General features: G+C 44.9%; 1 protein-coding gene across 4 annotated transcripts in view; it reads right to left on the bottom strand.

Annotated features, from left to right (window-relative positions):
* The window catches only part of PLCH1 (phospholipase C eta 1), a 63,116-nt gene that overhangs the window by 31,738 nt on the left and 11,625 nt on the right, over nt 1–19,753 (bottom strand). For all 4 annotated transcript variants that reach the window (XM_052686075.1, XM_052686078.1, XM_052686076.1 and 1 more), the window contains exons 3-5: nt 3,438–3,584; nt 2,848–3,091; nt 235–364 (exon numbers count right to left, since the gene is read on the bottom strand). In XM_052686075.1, coding sequence (XP_052542035.1) covers nt 235–364; nt 2,848–3,091; nt 3,438–3,584 — 521 coding nt within the window. The remainder of the gene's footprint in view (nt 1–234; nt 365–2,847; nt 3,092–3,437; nt 3,585–19,753) is intronic.

Genomic DNA, 19,753 nt, shown 5'->3' with positions numbered 1-19,753 from the left:
TAAAAAGTACTATTAATGAATACTCTTCTATGAAGCATTAATGAATTCAATTCTATGTAGCCTGTTCTGTTAAGGCAGCATTCTGATGCATCTTTGTCCATAAAACAACATGACTTTGGAAAAATCTGGAACGGAGGACACACTTTTATGTGCAAACTTCCAGAGCCTGTTCTGGATCTGACCAGACACAGCACCATCTCACCCCAATAGCAGTGGGTGTTAGAGGTCACCAACCTGAAACATCTGCCGCACCTTCCTGCGGGGCAGGTTCACGTTTAGCTTGTGCATCAGCTGGTGGATCTCTTCAATGTTCAGCAGGCCATCTCCGTTCTTGTCAGCTTCCTCAAAGGTTTGCTTCACCCAGCTACAAACACGTCAAGGAAAGGTACGAGAGGGTGATCTCCCCTTGGAAGAGGGAAGCAGAGCAGTTGGGCAGGTAAGGGACAAGACCCAATCTCAGGAGCATAAGAGTTCCCCAGCTCCTTACATTCTGCTAGGGAGAAGAACTGAGCATCATTCAATCCAGCTGTCACAAACGTGCCTTCCAAGTCAGAGCTTCTGAGCAAAACTGGTGAATTAAAATATCCCACCACCTGTGTTGGAGATGTTGGGGTACACCATGAAAAACTCATTGCTGGCAAAGACCTGATGCTATCTACATTGTACTCCCCGTGCTGATGCCAGACCAAACATCTTTTTTTTTTACTACTGTACGTTTTCTGGTACAGCTTGCTATTGCACCATCTAGCTGGTAGAACCAAGACTGCTGACACACACAGAGGTAGTATCTCAGGGCAACTGGTTTCATGACTCACAGGATGCAAGCCCGACAGCCATCTGTCTACTAGAGATCACATTCATCCAATGCAAAGGGCTGGAATAAAGACGACTCAACCAAACCAGGCAAAGTATGCTATTATAAGCCAGAGGTTAATGAGAGCCTCAGTAACAATTAACCACTCTTGATTTTCCATGTTCTTTCCTCTTAGACTATCGTACATTTATTTCATCTGTGTATTGAGTCATTCTTTCATCTCTGTAGAACTCCTTTGACCACTGCTTTCTCTCCAATATTTCTACCCTCACGTTTTTGTCACATGTCCCAAAGAGCAGCAAGTCTATGAGGTAATAATTTGTACAGAGAAAAAGGACAGCAATTATACATTTAGGATGAAATGACATCAAAGCTAGCAGCTGCCAAGATCAGAAAGCAGGACTTGGTTCTTTACACTGTAGAGATGAGCTATATGCAATGACATTTCCTAGGATGTTCTGAAGACGTATGTGTGCTTGAACCAATTTTCATCCTTATCCTTGCTATGGACAGCAGTTTCATTTTAAATACTTAAAACTGGTACCAGTTCATGACACTTATTTCCAGCTTCCAGTTCACAATACTCGCCCCTTCACTCTCCTATTTCTGACATTAGCTTCTCCTCTAAGAACGCACTCAGCATAGTTTTCAAGTATTGCTACACTTGCTCTGACATTTTTATGCACTTCCCTTAATTTTGCCTGAACTTCTCCGCTTTTTAAGCAGTAACTTTTAGCCCCTTTTTGAGCGTACATGCCTCAGCAGCTTTTGCTAAGCTCTTGCTCAAACTGGAACTGTAACATGGTCGTTTGTGTGCTGTCTCCAAGCTGCTGCATTTATAACACAGACGAGGTCTGAAGGGATGTTTCACCAGCAGAGAACATACAGCAGATACGTGCAGCTCAGAGAAGCCATGGATAAATATAGCAAGCTGAGTATGTGTGCAACAGAGCATGCAATGTATCCCTCAAATGGATCTGTGCATCAGAATTAACCACTGAAAGTATAAACTTAAAACATCTCCTGTGCCTGTGTGCCGGAGGAATATTTACAAATGATCATTGCAGCCTTCTGTGAGGCAAAAAAGAGACAAGATAACAGTTGCAATCAAGATAAAGTGCTGATTTTGTATTTTTAGTTAGAGGGAAGAGCATTCTTTGTACTTAACATGCTAGTCTGCTCTCCTGCAGAAGAAAACAAACCAGGAAAATACTCAGGAAACATAATCTTTACATAATCTCTGCAAGAAGTTCATTTGGGTTACTAGGCTACAAAAATGCTTAAGGAGTTCTAAAGATTTGTGCTTCTGACAAACACTGGAGGCTGCAATGTAGACACATATCTGACACACATCACATAAGAGAAACGGAGGGCCACAAGTTACTGGTCGTTTTACCAAAGGACTGAAAAAGTTTAGAATTTCAACTGGGTAAAGGCTAAGAAATTAAAGTTTTCAACCAGTAAATAACTTGAATGCCTTCTAGTAAACCTTGCAATTTGAAGCAGGAGAATAAAAGCACAGCTGAGCAAACAGAAGATGACATAAATCCTTCCATGATGGACATCTCCAGACACAGAAGCTTTACCAAGTGGTCAGTAGCACAGGAGCCCTCAGACCAGCCAGGCCACATATACTTGCACACAAACAACACTGAAGAAATACATGGAAAAAGAACAGCTACAGAGGAGTAACACTGTTGCTGAACTGCACTGGAGGCTCCATCAAACTATCCTTTATAGTCATGCTGGGGTTAGTATTCAATGAGATAACCATAAATGTGCGTTCTGACACTTTGGTAGGGATTTCACTAACAAAATGCAGGACTGCCCGTGATTCAATGGAGTTTAATCCAGTCCCTAATGCACAGTTAACGGATGCACACATGTGCAGTACAACACGTCACACTTATCTAACATTTCCATCTCAATCAGTGGCAAAATTTTTGGTCCAGCTGGCAGGAGGCGAAAGAACACCCCATAGCAAATTCACTACAAAACAGGTAAGTACTGTGCTCAGGTCTGTAAAAGGATACTGATCGTGGGTTCTCTGCCGCTTAGCGAGCGAGTCTTCATCACTTATCCCAGCCATCAAATATTTCAGCCCTGTGATCCAGGTGCGAGCTTCCTCCGGGTTAGAGGTAATCAGATCCAGTGACTCCAGGTGGTTGCCATGGTAAATGGTAAAGCAGCAGCTCGGGTCAAAGTTCCCCTCTGCATGGCGGTGGAAGATTTCAGACTGACGGCCTTCGGTCACTTTGTAAATAGAATCGATGATAACTGTGGGGAAACGAGAAAACACAAACTGATATCCTTCTGTAGCCATCCGAGCACACTCTGCTTTTCAACAACTCTGCATTATTCAGGCTAGGAGTCATTAAGCTTTTTTAACATTAGATTGTAATAGGGGATCACTTTAAAATATGCAACCGATCCACAGAATGGCCAGGGTTGGAAGGGACCTCAAGGATCATGAATCTCCAACCCCCTGCCCCATGCAGGGCACCAACCTCCACATTTAATACCAGCCCAATTACTAGATCTAAAACACATTACTCGCTGTCCTATCTGTAATCCACACTTTAATACTCAAATTCCCAGGAAATTAAAAGGATTACAGATTTACTTTTTGCCTTTTCACTTTTTCTGGATGGTCTCCATCGGATGCAGGTCCTGTGCTCATCCAGGTAGAAGAGACGAACGAGCCCTTTGGTTCCACTCTTCAGCTTAACCATCTGAGTCCCAGACTGCATAACACTCATGCATCTTTCAACTGTGAAGCAGAACAGAGCAAGTTCAACTGAACAGCCATCTATTTCCACCAATAAAATGACATAGCGACTTTCAAACTTCTACTAGACATAAAACATTTGCCTTTCACCTTCAGTGTCAGCAAATGCAAGACACACACTATTTCTTCTTCACAAGTTCTCCTTGTAAGAAAATAGAACACATCTGTCAAAACATTGTCACAGGAGTCAACAAAAATAAAATACTGAAAGGAAATACTTTATATTCCTTTTTTATCTTGTTCTATGCTTACTTCCTTCAAATATATATATAATATTATATATACTATAATATATAATATTTTATATATATATTTAAATTGCTAGACATGTGCTAGTAATTTTAAAAGCCAGCACTGCCAATTCTGAATGGCAAGGCCATCGTTCAGTCCTCATTCCTTTGTGCTCAGTAATCCTTTACCTTCAATTCTGCCACACTTTGAACTGTTAATGGAATTATAAACACACAGTCCCACTGCGCTGCCACACACACAACTACAGCCTTCCTCTCCCGCTACCAAATTTCAAGCACACACTGTGATAGCTTCTTTTTATCTACCCATCCCATCTGGGATGATAGTCTTCCTCCTTGTTTTGGTTGCAGTAGATCCATCTCCTCCATTTCATCTCACCTCTTCCCTCCCACGCCTCTCCACGCACTAAGATCAAGATAACGTTTCGCCTTGATCTCAGTGCATAGCTGTGTTCTTAAATTACTTTCCTGTTTCTATCTGTCTGCAGCCTCTCCTCACTTGGTATCACTCCGAAAGCGTCACCTGCTGATCTGCTTACACCCTGGCTGGCTCCCAAACACTGCCCAGCTCTGTCTTTACTCCTCATCCTCTTCCTCAACCACAGCAAAGACCCTCACAGCCTCTTGTTCCCTGGGAGAGCCAGAACCAACAGATGGGTGGACTGGGCAGTGCTTTCAGATGAACCAGAAGAGATGGAAATGAAGGCAGAAACAGGTGCCATTGTCACTAAAGGGTACCCAAAGTGACCCATCATGGCTTTGACACAAAGCCACCCGCAGGTGCACAGAGCAGCAGGCAGCTATGGCTCCAAACAGCACGGGATGGAGGAGCAGCCTCAAAGAAGGAAGAGTACCTGAAGCAGCAGCAGTCCCTGCACACAGGACTGAGCCTCCCACTTCTGAACAAGTTCACTGCAAGCCTGCCTCCAATTCACCTTAATAAAATTGTCCTCCATAAAAGAAGATTGTGAGAGAGTGTGGATATGGAAACCCAAACCGCTACATCAATTTGGCAGGCAGGCTGCAGGCAGTATTTCACTGCTGGAGTGTTCTATTACAGCAAGGTTTTGGCTTAGAGGCTTAGCTACAAGCTACTCAACACAGAGAATCTGCTTCTTTGTACCTAAGCCTATCAGTTACTAATAAGCCTCAAAAAGAACTAATTCTCACCTAAGTCTTCCTATTAGCATTAGCTCACCTGTGAGGAAAACAGCTATTTCACTGAGCTGTTGTCGAGGACCACTAACAAAGGGCAGCAGAGAGGGGACTGCTTTTCCTTCATGTGAGAAAAGCAGATGGACCAGAATCAGATAATTGCAACAGACAACAACTGTACAATTTATTTGTCACTGTTTTAATTGCCCAAATATTACCATATCTTATTGATAAAAATAGATGCATTTCACAATACGTTTTCAGATACACTTCCAAATCAAATTTACATGAAAGATTTTAGAGCACTTCCTCACAAATACAGAAGAAGGGAAGAAATCCTCTTTCCACCAAGATCTCCTCATTCTCTATTTCTCAAGTGCCATCTGCAATAAGCACCAATTCTCTGCTTGCACGTTCCCAGTTCTCAGAACATACCACCCAAATGAAAACACGTAATAAGAACAGTGGACACACAAGAAAGTTCACTGCATCATCCCCATAGCATACATGTTAACAGAAGGAATGCACTTGAAAGAAAGGTTTGGGGCAGCCTAAGTGCTACAGCATCCAACTTCAGGAGGTTATTTCCTCTTTCTCTCTAACTTACAAGCTACACCATCCTCTCTTTTCAGTTACTTATGAAACACAAGCACACCAAGAAAGGTCTTCCAAGCCTATTTGCAGCACACTGATTTCAGACTCCAGCCAGGCACACAGCTGAGATGGGCACCATGTATTTTCAGACAAAGCAATGACCATCACTCTGAGCAATACCATGTCTCATTGCAGGAGCTGCTCTGCTCCTTCTTTGAGCGCTAGGCTGAATGCTGACCCATGGGTGCCAGCTGCACCATCTCTGCCACATCCATGCTGTTCAGCAGCTGGCAGAGCCCCACCACCAGGAAGGAAGGCATCCCAGCCTGCCAGCCCAGATGTTACCTGCAATATCACCTGTTCAGGGGATGCAATGCGTTCCACCTGACACGCTGCCCAACAAACCTCACTTATGCCAGGGATGCTAAGCTGGAGCTCTAATCCATAACCGTGTGCTGCCAGGTGTGTAACTTTACCCCATGCCTGCACAGGGATGATGCCACCTGCCTGAGCAAAGAGAGCTGCAAGTCCCACGCTTTTCACTGTGGGTCAGTGCAGGAGGTTACACAACACACACCATTCCAACCATGCATGCTGATGTTTCCTCAGGCAGCTGAGCAGGATCCCACCTGCACCTCCTCCTGCAGGGAACTCCAGGCAGCCGGCTGACTGCACACACTGCTCTCTGAACAGCAGCCACTGGATCCATAGGGGACAGCCAACAAAACCACCCTGCTTACACAGAGCAGGCTGTGTGGCTGCTGTGTGCAACAGCCCGCGCGCCCACAGGAAAGCCTCTGGAAATTAACACAGTGGGCCTTAATAAAGCCAACACAGTAAGATGCAAATATACTTAACAGCTTTAGGAACAACATCCTACAACTGAGCTGTGAGATTACTTGAGTTGCAAAGAAAAATAAGAGAAAGATAAACGTTATGGCTTCTCTCTCCTCCTGTTCACATACACAAAAGCAATACATAACATAGTTCTTATTTCTCCCCATTGTACTACTATGTGTTATGAAATTAATATTTAGAAGTGCAACTGAAAGAGAAAAGGTTCCGTCTTGCTTTTATGGACTTAATGGTGCAGCCATCTGACAGAATAAAGAGATTAAATAAGGCATAAAGAGTATTTTCAAACAGACAATGAGAAGTGTAATTACTAAAGAGGATATAAATTGTATTTCTAAATTATATGTAGTCTGCATTAAGCCAACATTAAGCTTAAGGAGATGAAATAAAACCATAAAATAAACCCATAAAATGCAGAAGTTATTTTCAATTGTAACATCAGCTCCTCCCTCTGTATTCTGGCATTCCCCAGCTGTGTGAGGCGAGTATTTCTAGTCCAGCTATGCATCTTGCAAATAGACAGCTTGCTTCTCTGCTCAGAGAGGAGTGACAGCAGACACCCTAGCAGCAGGAGCACTGCACAGCTCCTGAGGCCACCTCCTGCAATCCTGAAAGCCGGGGCACATCCTGCATGTCACCTCCACACCTGCACTGCTGCAGTCATCAAGGTGTGCTCCCTCCCGCAGGCTGTGCCTGGAGCAGAGAGGCCATGATGCACAGCCACGTTCCAAAGCAATGGGGGGGGGGGGGGGGGAAGAGCACTCACACCTCAGACCAGAGAACAGCATGCATTTGTACCAGCGGGATCCAAGCAGTGAAGACATTCTGGATGAAACTACAAAAGTTCTATCTGAGCTCTCAGCATCCCACCTTGCAGCCACCTCTTGCTGTAAGTTGGCCATTGCACTAATGCTGTTGGGACTCACAGGCTCCCCAGACCCACTGGAAAGCACACTTCATCCAAGTCCCACGCAGCCACAGTGACATCTGGAACCCTGTGCAGCTTCCCTTTAACACCATCGTGCTGCCGATGGCTGGGTTGTTACATAACGAAGCACAGGATAACGAAGAGGGCAGAGCAAGCAATCTGCCTCCAGCCAGGAGCACTTCTAATAACCACATCTCATATTGGACACGGGATTTTAATTTGCTTTATGGTAACTCTCCCAACCCCTTACGTAACTTTAAGCTTCTTACAGTGGCTTTAATCATCATCTCAGGGCAAAGTGCTGACATGAGATGGACGACCTCTCGCACCTCTGCAAGCATGAAGCTGTCCTCAGCCCCACCTGCAGCACTGCCTTTGGGGCTGCCAGGTCCCTGCAGTGCCCAGGAAAGCAGACATACAACCCAAAGAGGCCCCCACAGCACACCAACACAGTCTGTGCAGATCATTAAGCCTGAAGAACTCGTGCCTGTACATTCACTAAATAACATGCAGGCAAAAAGTGGTTGAAGGTGGAGACCACCACCACACACCCTGCAGAAGGGGAGAAAAGAATTATTGCTGTAGTTTTAACCCTTAGGTCTGAGATCTGTCTGGTGTGAGCTTTTGTTTGTTAAAGAGACTTGGGAGTGAGAACTCCCAGCGGTTACGGTTTATGAGCAACATATATTTCATAGTAAGTACTGATCAGCCTCGCTTATTCAGATTTCCAGCTTGATGCTTCCATGAAAAGCAATTCAAACGATCTCTATGTCTCTACCTATATTATACATATGCTCCAAGAGGAAAGCTTCTGCTCTATAGCTGGCAGATGCATGACAGCACTGAGCTACTGCTCCTGCCCTGGGAGCACCCAGAGTCCCTTCCTCGCCAGAAAAATCAGAAGAATGGGAGCAGGGAGAAGCCTGGGATGTCCTGAGGATTTTACTGGATCCACACCCCCAAATCCCATTCCTATTGTGAGATTATCTTTCACAGAGTATTGTGCAATGCAGAAAATGCCTTGCTGGGACAGCACTGCACTTACAGGGCCTGGGATCCCCTTTTTGAGATCTACAGTTCAGCACCCAAACTGAAATCTGAGAGCACAGCCCCCAGACACAATGCATAATGCATGGTTTCCATCTCTGCTCAGGGATGCCTTCCCTCTGCCAGCACAGTGGACTTCTCACTGTTATCTTCAAGAAACTGGCCCAGCTTTCATTCCAGCAGCACTGGGGCAAGTAGCCAAGAAGAGACTCTTGGGCAGGGACAGCTGTCCTGCTGTGGGACCCCACAGTCCTGACTGGTCCCAGGGCTCCAGGACCTCAGCTCCAGTCTTTTTGTGAAGCAAGAGCCCAGACAGGGCACCAGTGCCAACAGGGAGCTCAGGGAATGGCAGAACAACAGGTCACAGGGGACATCCCTGCTTCTGGCTGCTGAAATACAGGGTCTCCGAGATCATCTCTCCTTCAGAAACAGGTTCCATCAGAGCTGCTCAGTTTGGGAGCTCTGGAGCTTCTGCTGCACAGGATGGCTGAGAACTACTGAATTTCCTATTAAAAGTAAGGAATTGCTCCTTTATTAACAGCAAAAGGCGCAACCACTTAACCACAGAGATGGCCAACTGTCAAAATACATCACATCATTAGAGTAAACAAGAAGCACAGACTTAAGCAAACATAGTTAACAGGCTCTCACATCCTAATCCTCCTCATTGCAGGAGGATCCCTAGGCACAGAAATTGATTGCAACACTGCAGAGCAAGGAGCAGCAGTAGCAACAGGCAGAAAGAAAGGGAGAACAGCTTGCACTGCACCAGCAACACATCACAGCAACCCATGGCAGCTCCACTGCATCGCAGCCCAGTGGGGGGAACACACCACAGGGCACAGGAGGGACGGAGGGGCTGGAAGAGCGACCCAGTGCATGGCAGCACTGCTTCCTTCTGACTGCCAGACCAACCTGCAGCTGGGGCTCCAGAAGAGAGCAGGAAGGGGAAAAGCGGAGCACAACTGGAGGTGGAGTTAATTAACCTCTAAATCAATAAATGAAGCCTGCAGTTCAACAGATGATATGAATTAGTTTATTCACAATTCATAGAAACAGTCATTTTCCTAAAGAAACATCCTTCTCTACTCCATTCTCAAACTGCCTTGGTGTAAGTCACCAACAACGAATACTCTGTGGTCAAACAGTGAATTGACAGTCTCAAGTACTGAAGTAATTTTACTACTGAAATAAACGCTTTGTGCATGTGGGTCCCATGCAAATTGTTGTTCTTCTGGGCAGCACATGGAAATGTCTCCAATCAAGTGTCAGTCACACTGCTGAGCGTACCAAGCACCTGACTGCCAACAGGCACAAGCTGCTGTGAGGTTTCCCATCACCAATATCATCAAAAAAGCAACTTGTGGTTACCTGTCATTTCTGAAGCACACCCACCAGCACACAATGCTGCCAGCATTCTAACAAGCTGACATCTAAGACATAAGCTTCCTAAATGACTATTTCAAGATTTGTGACGTATGCAAAGGGAGAAACACGTTTCCTCTTGCAGGTAAGGCCTGTGTTGTTAGAAGCTGGGTCAATCTGCCTCTGCAGGCTCTTTCACCAGGTTCACCTGGGTGCTGCCTTCCACAGTGAGGACACCATAAGCACTGATCCCAGCGCAGCGTGCAGCCATTTTCATCTTCATGGAACAGCAAAATGGTCACTTCAACAGCTTTCCATCTAGCCACAGTTTGAGAGACACAGGAGAGCACCTCGATTCTGTTATGCATTACGTGCTCTGTAGATTTATTGAATGAGGAGCTTACGTAACTGATCAGAATAAATGAATGCTAAGCATTCTGCAGACACATAACTTAGTTACCAATTGGTCTACCAAGTCTCTGACCTGCAAAACCCATGGGAGGGCTCCCAAGGAGACGAGCAGTGTTTAGACCTGGCTCCAACAGCCCTGGCAATTCCTGAGGCAGTCATACTGTGGCTGCTCACGAGCTGCTTCACTTTTCTCAGGGCCAACACCCAGTGTGTTAAAGCTTTCAGAGCTGCCACATGCCCATACTAATCTATTGCAAGTGCATACAGTGCTGCGATAGATTTAAGCTATTGTTGATATTAAACCTCTGCAAGACCAAGCTCTTCACAGCAGGAGGCTGACGCGTTCAATAGTAATCAGAACTGCATGTTCCTCATCTAGAGCTAATGCCCCTATACATCACTCACCAGGCTAGGGTCTATACTTAATACCTAATTTATAGGCGCTTGGGTAGATTCAAAGATACAAGCACCCCAAAGAAGCCCTGGCAATGGCCTCACAAAAAGCAGCTGCCAGAGCCAGCCACAAAGCTCAGTGCAGCTAGCTGCTGCTTTACAGCCCTCCAGTTCCATTGGAGCAGGAACAGACAGAGAGAAGCTCTGCTGGTCAGCCAAGGACCAAGACTGGTCCCCAGTTCCATACCTCCTCCTTGCACCTCCTTCCATCCCATCCCATGCCGACCCCTGCTCACTAACTCATACCCCAAAGGCACGAACTTACGGCCGAGCCGCGGGCAGGCGGGGAGCAGCATCCTCCTGCAGCCACTCATGGCCAGGTCCTGGGCAGGCTCTGCAGCAAAGGGATGCCGTGGCACCATGGTGTGCCAGCACTGCCATACCAGCACCCTTAGGTGCGTTCATCACCGCGGGTGAGACTGGTATCGTGAATGCAATCTCACACCTGCCTGACAGGAGGCCAAGTGCTCGCCTCCTCCCATCCTTCATGAGTGCAAATAGGTTCACGCCTACAAAACACGACCTCCGAAGAGGGAAAGCAATAGAGTGCCTGTTTTTGCAACATACAACCATCCTCCCCTTCCTCACCAGGCTTTCTGTGAAGGCTCCGTGCTCCTGCTTCCATCAGCCAGAAACTGTTATTTTGCAATGGGAACAACCCAGGATGAACAAACACAAAGCAGGATAACTCCTAGAGGTCTGCAGAACAGGATGCCCACATGCTGCCACTGTTCCTGCATCCATGCCACAAACCTGCAGTGCCCAGAGCTGTGGGACAGTGCCTCGGCGCCCCTAGCCCTGGGCTGCCATCACCCAGCCAAGCAACCGACCAAGGAGCAGCAACAACCACATGGGTGGCAGCTGCTGCTATGTTTGTCTGCAGAAAAAGGACTAGAAAATGCCTTCAGACAGGAGCTCACCAGCAGCTGAACGCTTGGCATGAATGCATTTATACATACAGAACGTTTACAGCAGCTTCAAAAGTTCAACCTGACGCTCTTCTTCTAGGATCACTCCAAAAAACACCCTCCCAATAAGCTCTCTCTGGTAAATTATTCATTGGGACCTATCCATTACCTGCTGTGTCTCAGCAAACAGATGGAGTAACACCTGCTCTCCTTTCCCTTACTATGTGCATCAAAACTTAATGCAGAGCTGTGTGTAACAGAAACCTCCAAAACATGAATGCAGCGCAGGGAGCTGCAGCAAAGCATCCCAACAGACAGAGCTGTCCCCATAGGATGCACAAGAAACTGACAGCTGCTTAAAGCAGCCTCAGTTTCTTACAGAATAGTAAGAATAGGCGTTTGGTTTGGTTTTTCCAAAATTAAGGACAGAATACCCAACCTTGAGAAGCTTTCCCTTTAGTAAATGTCTTTTAAAAAAATTTCTCACACATAACCAAACATCAGAAATGACACAAATACAATAAAACAAAAATAAACTTCGGCCATCTTCATTTCTCCTTCCTCCAATGGCCTTTACTCTATAGCCATTTAGAGGCTTGAAGTAATTACTACTTTCTATCCAGCTCCGACTTAACATCCAATTTTGTTCAACCTACCCGAGGTGCCCTCCTTTCTGCATCAGTCCCCCACAAGTCTCAAAAAGATCTCTCATCCATTGCTCTCTGATCAGAACTTCACATATTATTTGCATATCTGTTTGTATTCTATTTGTAAGTGTTACTAGAAAAACCAGATACTCATTCCCATGGAAAACTATGCCATGGCAGAACGAGATCAAGAGGTATGGTGTTTTTAAAGACAAATGCATTTGTAATGATTTAAGATAAAAATATAGCCCTGTTTTATCCATACCACAGCAACACCACACACAATTCATACGTTTACATGGAGAAACGTACTTTGAAGTTGACACAAAAACACCAAGTTTTCCTCTGAAATATTCAGAAAGATTTGTGGGTTTTGTTTTTCATATTAATGATGCCCAAATAAATACAGCACATAAAAGTTACCCACAGTAAACAAAGCATCCTTCATTTTTCTATAAGCACTGCAGACATCACTTGAGCTCTTCCCACATAATTACAAACTGGAGCATCCTTACCTTTTTCAGGACTTAAATTTTTATATACTTCAAGGTCTGCCATTAAATTGGCAACTCTTGTGCATCGTCGGCAATGAAAACGAGAATTGTCACTGCAGGAAAGCCTCCACTGAACCTTCACATCTCCAGAGAGAAAACATTTGGAAAGCAGCCCTCAGAAGTATGGGAGCATCTCCCCAGCACCACGCTCCGAGCAGCACGATGAGATTTTCACGAGCCATAAAAAGACAGACAAACAAATCCAGAGGCAACGCCAGGCAACTTTCCTCAAAACCAGAGGGCACCACCCGGTAGGAAAGCTGGCAGCATCTGCTCCGTGCTGCTGCTGCTGCGGGAGTGCAGGAGCTGTGCCTACTTTTGGCACGAGCCGCGCACGCAGCGCTGCGATTCTGCCACTCCAGGCTGAAGGGTCTGCAACGCCTGCACAGGAGAGCGCGCCGTGGGCAAGAGCCTGGAAGCCGGCAGTCAGCGAACACTGAGCCCAGCTACAGAGCGAGTGACGCAGGCGGAATGCACGAGAGGAAAAGCTCCCTCGCCTCCAGGTAACTCCCAGCGCCGTCAGCCACGGGATTCTGCAGGAAGGGCTCCTTCCTCTCGGCCGGGTGCCCTCCTCCCCTCTCCCCCCATCTCGGGGAGCACAGCCCGTTGTGCTCTGTGGAACGAGGCCAGCCGGAGCACAGAGCATGCAAATGGTTCAGGCTGTGCATCACTGAGCATTTGATTTCGTAAGAACAAGTAGTCTCTTGAGACATGCTGAGCACTAACTCTCCCGGCAGCTATGAAAAAATTGCCGTGCTTGCAGCCAATATCGCACTTGTTTAAGCCAAGCCAATGCTTTTGAAACTCAGAGGTTCGTAGTCAGTGTGGAATGATGGGCAGAAACATTCACACTTGCACTTAGTTGTGATGGAGCCCAAGGGGACACTGCGCTGACAAGCACTGCAGGAACGAAGCAGGCTCCACCTATAATGCTTCTCATCTTCGACTTACTGCATTTTTAATTGTTTCTCTGCTGGCTCTTACAGAATAGCCTTTACACCAGGAATCCTCAGCTGCATTCTCAAAGACTGAGAGCAACAAAACAGGACAGAATTTATCCAGTGCATGCTAGGAGAAAGTTGCATGGAGTGTGATTGAGGTGGGGGGGATGAGACAAGCATGCAGACAACTCAGAGTGAGGCAGGAGACCAGATACGAGCAGAGCTGACGCACATTTCACTTAGCAAGAAATTCTTATTTCTTAGCTGCTGCTAACACGAATAGCAAGGCTTCCGACAGCCAGCACATGATAGGCTGCAGCACAGCACAAGACACATCTCCTACAGCCAGCAAACAAAAACATAAAATGAAGCAACCCCAAGAACACACTGTGGGATCACTGCTGGCTGTGCTCAAGGCTTCTGCTTCTCATCACACCTTCAACTGAGGACAGCAATGCTATGGGAAGTCACATTCTGCAGAGAGAAGTGTCACTCATCCCAGTTATCATAAGGGAAATGGAAGAGCTACTTAATTACCCCACAGTGGTTCATAGCTCACTTCACAAGATTACTTCTAAAGGATGAAGTCACTGCTCTGAAGCCTCGAGGCAGCTGTCAATACATTCATATCTCAGTAAATTGATGTGTTATAGGTGCAATTCAACAACAACAAAAGAAATCAACTGTCACCAGTCTTTAGTTTAATTCCCGAGATATCAAATTGCACTTGATAACGCGTTACAAAGGATAATTCCTAGCTTCTCATTCTATTTCTTGTGATAGGGGCTATACATAAGCATCATAACATAGCTGCTTAACAGGAAAGCTTGTCTCACCACTAACACATTCCTCATGACTTCAGCTTCAAAATAATGCTCACTTTACAAATCAAAATGTTTAAGTGCTGTATGGCTTTAGAAACGAGAGTATGCAATATAGCTCACCAAGAACATCACAACAAACAAATGATTTCTACATAATTTGGGGGAAAAAAGCTCAATGGTATGAAAATACCTCTGAGTTTATTCAGCTTCAGGAAACAATCACCACGATGACTCTCTGCTGACAAGCCAGGTTTCACATCCAGTCCCAACCCTATCAGCCCAGGCCAAACCTCAAACTGTTGTGCCCTCAAAGACACCCTGCACTGCAGTGTACTCACATTTTCTGCCCCACAGCCCTTCCTTCCTTTGGCAACCACTGCCAATGACTCGCAGACTCAGAAGCCTGTTTTCTCAACTTTTTAAGCTGGTTTAATAAAACCCATTACATGTCCTCCAAGCCTCATCTCACGGATAGCTTTTGACAATCTCAGCTACAAAAGCACTAAAACTCATTAAAAAGATATTCATTCAGTCAAAATCCACCTCCCCTAGTCTAATATTACTTTCTAGTTTTCTTCATCTGCCATTCAAAGCTCTACCACAAAACCATAGAGACTATTTTGAGATGAGACAGCAAGCACCTCGAGGTACGAGGCGGGCAGTGCCAAAGCTCTATCCCCACCATCTCATTAAGAAGGGAGATTTAAAGCTTTCACTTAATACCTGCAGACTGTAATTCTTCCCTTCCAAGCAGCTCCAGCCTCAGATCACATAAATGCCTGAAGGCTGCACACCAAACCCAAAGCAGCAAGTCCAGGGTAAGACCCCGTGATGTGTGGCCCCACACGTGCAGCTGTGTGCAGGGTGGGATGGAGATGGAGCAGCCCCACAGGGCTCAACCTCCCTTGGACTACAGCTCGCGGTCCAAGTTCTACTGCCAAATATTAATTTTCCAATAAATGAGAATGTTTCAACAATTAGGTTTAGAAGCTACAGCATCAGAAGAATATTAATTTTCTGGCTCATCAGTTTTTCCTTTTTCAATGTCAAAATTGCTGGAAAGTGGTAAAAAGGCTAATTCTGCTACGGAGAAAGAAAGGCTGATTAGAGAACTTCTACCTCTTCCAGCAAGTAGATAATGAATTAAGAAGACAAACACAGCTTCGTATTCATCACACAAATTTAATCTTAAACCTAAACCGTAATACAATCTTCCAAAAATTCAGTTAGGGTTAAATAAAATTTCACGTTATCTGCGCAAACAACTCATCATTTTTATCAGACTGAAGCTTTTATCAACTTCCCTCCTTTGTCATTAATGAAGACACCGTTCTTTGGAAAGCTGAGCTAGATAGGAAGGGAAAAACACAACGTGAAAGGTTAGCTGTCTGAACCAGAGCCCCTGAGACAAATGGAGCTGCTCCTCTCACTGCAGCTGCGCATGAAGCGGAGCACGGAGAGGCAGTTTCTTTGTGTTCTAGGATTTTTTAATTCTTTTCTAACTTATTTTTAAATCTAATTTTTAACACTCTTTTCTATACATTTTCAGTGACGTGTGTCTGTTTTAAAGAAGGAATTGTGCATATTTTACTATATAATCAGAATATAAAGTATGAATTATCACACTATAACTTCTTTACCAAGCATCATTACAAAACTTAAATTGAAGATGACTATAAAGATGTAAGAGCAAAATCCTGCAGTCTACATCTGGTATCTTTAGCACTGTAGCCTCAAGCACAGGGCTTGAATGAGGTTTCTGCAGAACTAATCATGAAGCATTGCCCATCAGCAAACACAAAGCTAAGCATATACATACAATTCTGCAATACCACTCACCCAAATCATTCCCCCCAAATTTGAGCTCTAATAAACAAAACAGACCATATTACTATACAGAGCATCATGTATTTTATCTTCTCACTCATTGAACACGAAAGTTAAAGATAACTAAAGGAAAAAAATCCTTTGAGAACCCACATAAAAGCTCAGCTCTTCAGACTGAAACAAAAGGAAAAGCACTGCCATAACACCTGCCACAAGAAATCTCTCGAGATGCTGCCCAAAACTGGTTGTGCAACAGCAGTAGGAGTTTATCTAATAAAAGCAGTGCACAACTGCATGCCTGACATTTGGGAAATCACTGAGATGCCCTCTCAAGATAAGCTGTTTCCTTGTCCCAAGGCATTCTCCCCAGCTCAACTTCAGATGCTTACAAGTAGGTGATCTGCAAGAACCCTGTGAAAGATGAGCTGGACATTCCTGAAACAACAGACTAAGAGTGCACAAGAATCCAGGTCAACGTTCAATAATCTCCTTTGCAAGGTCACTGGGATGGGGCCACTCGCTGCACAGCAGCAGATGGCAAAATTACTGCTGGAAAGTACTCTTTGTTTAGTGCCAGATGAACTGGGTGTTTGAGTAGCTCATTTTGAAGAGTCACTGGAAGGAAATGGGAGTACTGCTATACCAAAGCCAAACTTCAGCAGATCAGGACCTCAATTTCGAGCTCTAGACCAAAGTTGCCTTTTTTGCTGTTTTCTCTTTCCTGGAGTAGAAGAAAGCATTATCATCACAACACTCTCCACTCATTTCCTCAGTGAGGTGTTGGAAGGCAGGCATCCAAAGCTACAGTTACACCAAACATGATGCAAGAGTGTATTGACATGACGAGCCTGACCCTAGCTCCAATCCAGGGGAAGAGACTGAGCAACCAAGCCTTCTCCAGTGCTTACAGCCTGAACGTGGCAATGACTGTTTCCTTCAAGCAGGTTTACAACGATAAAAATAAGCCTTGGAGTTCGTTCCCAAGGGTGGCCAAAAGAAATGAATTTAAAAAAAAACCTTCAGAAGTTATGAGATGAAAAAGCAATAAATGCAAAGATTCAGATGCAGCTTCTGGGGAAGCACATCACTGACTGGCAGGTGCTGGGAGTGCATGGAAGACTTTGGTATATCCCTGTCCTCCTTTATACTTTTAGTCCCAAATAGTTGCTAGCAAAATAGATGGAAGTTTGGTCTGACAACACAGCCAGTCCTATATTGTTATTGCCAGCAAACAAATCAAATATGGCTTTACAGCATAAAAACCCCTAGAAAAAAAAAAATCTTCTGAGCCTGGAGGCATGATGTACTTTGTATTTTGGCACTCTCTGCAACAGGAAAGGAAAAGAAAGTAGGTTCACCAAGTCCTTTAGGCTACTTTCAACATTGTAAGAGCCTCTCTTTCTCTATTCTACAGAAACTGCTAAAATAGCTTAAACCCAGATCTGTCTTCAGTTTGTTATTCTGTGTGCACACAGTGCTGTTACTGAAGAAAACTGACATTTTTGCTTCTAGGCAGATGAGACTCCCTAGAGTACAAGGCACAGCAGCAACCTCCATTTCTGTAACAAAAAATTTCAGACAAACAGACAAGAATTTTAGCATCCCACAAACAAAGTGATTAGCAGCTTCCCCCAGCAAAATTTGGAAATGATGAGAAATCCTAAGGCAATTTAGATGCAAATAGTGCTGGAGCATTACGTATACGGATGTTCAGTCATTACTCACACACAAACTGCTGAAGCCCTGTGGTAAGGCACGCAGCCATGTATCAATAGTTTCTCCTTGCCTAAAAACATGCATGAGCCTCAAAGCACAATTACAATACAGCAGTGAGCAGCACAAAGTGAGTACAGCAGCATTTCCCAGAAGGGAATAGAAGCAGTTCTGTTAGCATTTGCTGTTTGCTACACAGGAACTGACCTGGCACCACTTCAACACTCCTCCAGTCCATATTTACATTTGCCAGAATATTGCTTGCTGCTACTAATCATATTTGCAGCTTCAGAGCAGGGGCACTGTCAGGGCACTTCTAACCATGATCAAAACTTCCTGGCCTCCACCTCAAAGGCAGTTAGTTTTTCCCTGCATCTATTTATATGCCTACGGACAATATTCAATACAGACCTCAATGTTTCAATTTGAACTTTTCCTATCAGTTCCAATAAGCTGCTTCTTTCCCACATTTACTCCTCGCAAGTGTATTTATAGCCAGCCACACAAACCAGATGGATCTTGACTCCTCTTACAGGTGATTCTCCTGGGCACATCCGCAGACATTTTCTCTGCATGATCCTGAGCTACACTTGCTTAAAGGCTGCTGATCAGAACTGCATTAGGCCGGGCCTCGCAGCACTAATGCCTTTATCTAAGAGCACTTACACTTTCTTACTCCACAAGATTCAAAGGTGCATTTGTCTGCGGGTCTCCAGCTAATGCATGATGAGCAAGGTGCTGTCCTGCTATTTGCCACATCTCACACTTCATCCCCCACCCCACCTACGCTTGCAGCCAGAGGCCTCCAACACTGGAGCTGACAGCGCACTGCTCATCCTCCAAGGGAGGTATTCTGACCTTCCTTTAGAGGCACTGTGTGCTCTAACAGGTTCTGCATGCAGGGCTGTGGTCTCATTCGGGTGTTTCTGCTTAAGGATTTCTGTGGTTGCTTTGGGATTTGGTTGGCTTTTTTTATTCGTTTTGTTATTTGTTCGTTCCCAGAAAAAGATGTTTAAACTACTTCTAATAAACATAGAGCTTTGGCATTCTCATTTGGGCAGCCCACAAGTTTCCTGTGCTGAAACACCTCAGTTGAAAGTGGAAAACTTTAACACCATATGTTTACATTCTCAAAGCAATGCAAGTCCCTGATGGATAGGAAGGAAACACGACAATGAACAAGGATGAGCAGCAAGCTTTTGTACTGGGTGTCTCTGTGGATGCTTCCAGTTCTGAAGTACCCATGGAGAAAGATAACCCCAAGCTTTTTAGAACATCAGCAAATGCAGTGGGATATTTCTATATCTGCTTCACAAATGAGGTGCAACAGTTCTTCCAGATTAAAGATTCAGTTACAGATAATAATCACAGCACTGAAATGTGAACCTCCCAGGCAAGCCCAATACAACTGAATTAGTCCATTGCTCTGAAAGAGCAAGACTGAATGGACATGACACCCAACCAGCAACGGTCAAGTCCCTATTGACATCTAAGTCTGAAAAGAAAGAGGTGGAGAGGCCAGACAACAAAATTAGAAACCGGGAGAGAATTAATTACAGTTATGGAAATGCAATTTAAACAAAAGGTTTGTATTTCTGAGAGAAGAGGAAAAGATAATTGGTCTAAGTATGAAAAGCTACTTTCAGAACTACTGAGACAAAATCAGCTATTTGCTAAA

Source organism: Tympanuchus pallidicinctus, unplaced genomic scaffold, assembly GCF_026119805.1.
Source record: "Tympanuchus pallidicinctus isolate F22 unplaced genomic scaffold, pur_lepc_1.0 scaffold22, whole genome shotgun sequence".
NCBI lineage: Eukaryota > Metazoa > Chordata > Aves > Galliformes > Phasianidae > Tympanuchus > Tympanuchus pallidicinctus.
Note: the sequence above shows the minus strand (reverse complement) of the source record. Positions and strands in the feature narration are given on the sequence as shown.